This window comes from Capra hircus, unplaced genomic scaffold (genome assembly GCF_001704415.2).
Source record: "Capra hircus breed San Clemente unplaced genomic scaffold, ASM170441v1, whole genome shotgun sequence".
Lineage (NCBI taxonomy): Eukaryota > Metazoa > Chordata > Mammalia > Artiodactyla > Bovidae > Capra > Capra hircus.
In genome coordinates, this window is record NW_017192385.1 from 1 (window position 1) to 4,212 (window position 4,212).

Sequence of the window (4,212 nt, forward strand, 5' to 3'; positions counted from 1 at the left end):
ACGTTGAATGAATGGCAGTTATTACATAGGTGATTTTGACCCGAATGATCAAACTTCCATCACATAATTTTCTTTCCAGCCTATATTAGAGAATATGCAACTCCAAACAATAATCAAATCCATATCAGCACTGATGCTTCCAAGCAAGTAAAACAAGCATTTTCCCTATTTGAGCACATTTAATGTGTTTGGGTTATCTTCTCCACATGGATGAAAGTACAAGTTCATCTGTCTCAAGGACCAGCTTCCCTCTCAGGTTGTTGTGTGTGTGTTTTTGTTTTTTTTTTTTTTTCCCAAACCACCCCTAATTAATACCACTGACAGTAAAATTGAGCCCACCTTAGTTTGCCAAGTTACACTAAACATAACCTATTTAAACTGCCCATTTACAGAGCAAGTTCTGGTGCTCCCATCCCGAAAAAGAGACAGTCCAGGGACATCGTAGCATCTCGCTTCAATGGGTATCACCCTTATTTCTCAGAAACACTCTGGACAGCTTTTGATGAAAACACATAGTGTGAGTGTTCACTTGCCCTGGCTCAAGTGCACAGGGCCCCTTCCATTCCCTATGTTGAGATTCCGTATGGTTTTCAGATATCCCCAAATAATGGTAAATAAATGGCATCCCACTCCAGTATTCTTGCCTGGAAAATCCCATGGGTGGAGGAGCCTGTAGCTGCAGTCCATGGGGATGCTGAAGGTCGGACACGACTAAGTGACTTCACTTACCCTTTTCACTTTCATGCATTGGAAAGGAAATGCCAACCTTGTGTTCTTCCCTGGAGAATCCCAGGGACGGGGAGCTGGTGGGCTGCATCTACGGGGTTGCCACAGAATCAGACACAACTGAGGTGACTTAGCAGTATAGTATATGGTTTAGATAATTACCTCTGAGAACCATGGTATTCTGGCCACTTTCATTAGCCCTCATGGGACTGAAAATGACCTCCACCAAGGAACTAGACGTTTCCAAGACCCAATGCTGCCTTAATCAGGTAACTTAGACATGCTTGCTCTCAGCTGGAACCTCCTCTTCCACACCTCCCCCATTTAAATGTATGATTTGTTTATTCCTTAGAGTTAGCACCACCTTCCGTATATGGTATCTGCTGCTAGACTCAAAATTCCATGGGCAGTGGCTTGGTCTCCATTTTCTTACCAACCCAGTACTATAAGAAAGCCTTCTAAACAGAAGATGGTCAATCTAATTTGGCAGAAAACAGAAAATAATGGAGCAAAGACTCTGTTTTATTATGATTTAAGTGTCATACAGTTTGAATAAGCTACACAAATCTAAGTCCATGTAATTAGCTTTTACAAGGAAAGAGGACAGATAAGACAAATGAAGAAGAAACCTGCGTTTACTATGAATGCTTTCTGATACCAAATATTTATATCTAGGATTCTCACACATTTCCAAGTAAAATCCTATTCCAATGCTAGTATTACCTCATTCTGGACCATAAGGAAAATACTGAAGTCTTTTCCAGCTTGTTTACAAAAAACGAACTCCTAGTCATAAACCTAATAACAGTAAACATGACTCCATTGACATTAATAAACCTAGATTCTGAAGCAAAATAAACCTTATGAAGAGCAGTAACATTTAAAATTATAAAACACCGCTACCTACCTACCGAAATCATCTATTTTTGGACTAGATGGCATTCATATGGATAAAAGGAAAACATGCATATTTTGTTAAAACTGCACCTAAAACTCCCATACTACTTAAAACTGTGAAGAAGCATATGGGTTTTGTTCCCCCCACCCCCTACTACCCTGCACTATTTTGGAGTATGGACTGTTCTCTTCCAACTCAAAGGGAACAAAATGCCCTGACCCCTCCCTAGATGTGGGAGGAGCTGTAGGACTTGGCCCTGGAAGGGGCACTGGCCTCAGCCATGGCTGGAGAAATGGGAATGCCTCTCAGCCCTGCTCTAACCGCCTGATCTCTCAGAGCCTCGTCATAGAGGTCTGGGAAGGAACTCGGGACCGTATCCTGGATCTTGGCCAGAACTTCCAACACCTTCATCTTATTGGTCTCAGCATAAGATCTCGGGCCCCACAGGAACTCGTAGATTGGAGGATCGCTATTGGGCACCTGGCGGTAGTTGAGGTACCCCTTCTGCACCAGATCTTTGGTGATGAGCTTTCTGGGCTCCCCAAAGATGGAGTGCTTCCTCCCAGCATAGATCCCCAACACATTGAGGAAATCCCAGATCTCCTCCTCGGTGGCGCGGTTACCCTTCATAAAGATGATGCCCAGGAGCGCCATGAGGAGACCAGACTTGGGCAGCTCCTCCTCATCACTTGAACCTTCCTCAACCCCGAGAGTGAACTTGTTGACGAGGGCGTAGATGTTCCTGCTGCAGTCGACTTCCTTCAGCTCCAGGCCAAACACCAGCTCCACGCGCTCAGAGGCTCTGCTCAGGATCTCCGGGAAGTGCTGCTTGTACTTCCTTCCGATGACATTCAGCATGGCATTCTTTGTGATGGGCTCCTTCTTGGTGTACCTCTCCAGCAGGAAATCCATCACCATGCTGGCCTTCCTCATGAGAGGATCTTTGCGAATGCTCCGAGCGAGCAGGGCTGCTCGGGCGGCATCTGCACTTTCCTCCTGGGGCCCTGGGCACCTTGATCAGATCCTGCACAGGAAGCCTCTGCACCAGGAGAGCTAGGGGCCATGGCTCCCTGAAGCTCCTGGCGATTGCCAGCAGCAGGGGAGCTCGGGGGAGAACCCTGAGGGACAGAAGAGGGGGAGGAGGGGCACTCCTCTCCTGGGGCTGCAGCAGCACTGGCCTGGGCCTCCTGAGTATCCCCCTGGACCTGGTGATGTTTCCCGTGGCATGATGCTTGTTTTTGTGCTTCCGAGGCATGATGACACAGGTCAAGGACCGCAGGCGGGCGTGCAGTTAGGAAGGCAGGCAACGAGGGCGCCTGGAGGAAGGACAAAGAAATGTTGAGAACCTTCACCAGGGAGAGTCGTCCCCGGCTTAAACCAAGTCCGCTTTGCAAGGCCACTGCTCTAGGACCCACAAGTCTCCTGTTCTCCTAGTCAGCCTGTCCCCTGAGACCCCTGAGGAGGAAGTGAGAGTGAGCCCTGGGGCGCAGCCAGACAGCCCTGCCTGGGCGTTAGACGGGGGCCTGTGGGGGCTGGCAGGGGAGGCATGTCCCTTTCAGTTCACATTCAGAGTTAGGATGAAAAACGGGGAATGACTCCCTAGCACCCGCCCTGATCCCTCTTCTGCTCTGAAGCTGATGCTGCCACCTTCCCTGTGACTCTGGAGAAGGAGAGGAGGGAGCGCTCAGCCTCCCACTGAAGGGTCCCAGGACCCGCCCTTCTGTAAGCAAGCTCTAACCTCCCCACTCAAACCGCAGCCTCCCATCCCCGTGTTTGGCCAGGAGGAAGCGCTGACCACAGGGGAGGGTCCTGACTGGCCCTTGTGTCGGGGAGGATGGTCCTCACCCTGGCTCCTCCTGAGCCCTGACATCCTCCCTGTACTGACCAGCTACCAACCCCTCGGACCGAGGGGTTATTCACTGTCCCACATACGAGATAGCAATGAGGGTGCCCCTCAGCCGTTAGAGCTGCCCGGATACTACCCGGATGCCTCAAAGCCAAGTCGTGGGGTGGGGGTTTCACGTGGCCACTATTCTGGGGTGTGAGACCCTCAGTCCACCCCGAGGGTCCCTCCTTTTAGCTACAGGGCTCAGGGCTTTCCCTCTACTGAGCAGAATTGGAGTCCACCAGCCCGGGACCGAAGCCGTCCTCTCGGAGACCACATGGGTGACGTGGCTGGACTTGGGCTTAAGATGCAGGGCCCGAATCTTCGAGGGGATAACAGGGGCAGGGTGGCCGGGGGTTGTCCGGCCCCCCCTTTTCAGAGGGAAAGGCTTGGTCGTGCCGGACATGTGTCCCCACACTTGTAACACAGGTCACCTCACATTTGGACACCTTATGAGACCTGGGAGTCCTCCGTCTGGGCACCCTACACGGCACTTCTCTAAGACGACAGCAGCTCTCCAAGATGGCTTCGCAGCCACAGCGTGTGTGCGTGATCGTCACTTCCTGTCATGTGCTTCTGTGTTCCAGGCGGACGGCAGAGGCGGGGCCAGGGTGGGCGGGGTTCCGGGGGACCTTCCCGGAGGACTGGCACGTGCAGTTTTCCTTGAATCACAGCAGATCCTGAGACCTTCCCTGTACTGAGT

At 50.9% G+C, this 4,212-nt stretch overlaps 1 protein-coding gene across 1 annotated transcript; it reads right to left on the reverse strand.

Annotated features, from left to right (window-relative positions):
- Positions 1-1,849: 1,849 nt before the first annotated feature.
- On the reverse strand, positions 1,850-3,915 carry LOC108634902 (melanoma-associated antigen B18-like). Its single transcript, XM_018045230.1, has 2 exons — positions 3,763-3,915; positions 1,850-2,620 (listed from the first exon to the last, which is right to left on the reverse strand). The coding sequence occupies exons 1-2, from the start codon at positions 3,913-3,915 to the stop codon at positions 1,850-1,852; spliced, it is 924 nt and encodes a 307-aa protein (XP_017900719.1).
- Positions 3,916-4,212: the final 297 nt, after the last annotated feature.

What these genes read in the sequence shown, in the direction of transcription:
- LOC108634902 (XM_018045230.1), bottom strand. Translation starts at nt 3,915, where the DNA reads ATGTCCGGCACGACCAAGCCTTTCCCTCTGAAAAGGGGGGGCCGGACA. An exon ending in TCTCCGAGAGGACGGCTTCG is followed by an intron (nt 2,621 to 3,762) that starts GTCCCGGGCTGG and finishes CCAGGGCCCCAG; the next exon opens with GAGGAAAGTGCAGATGCCGC.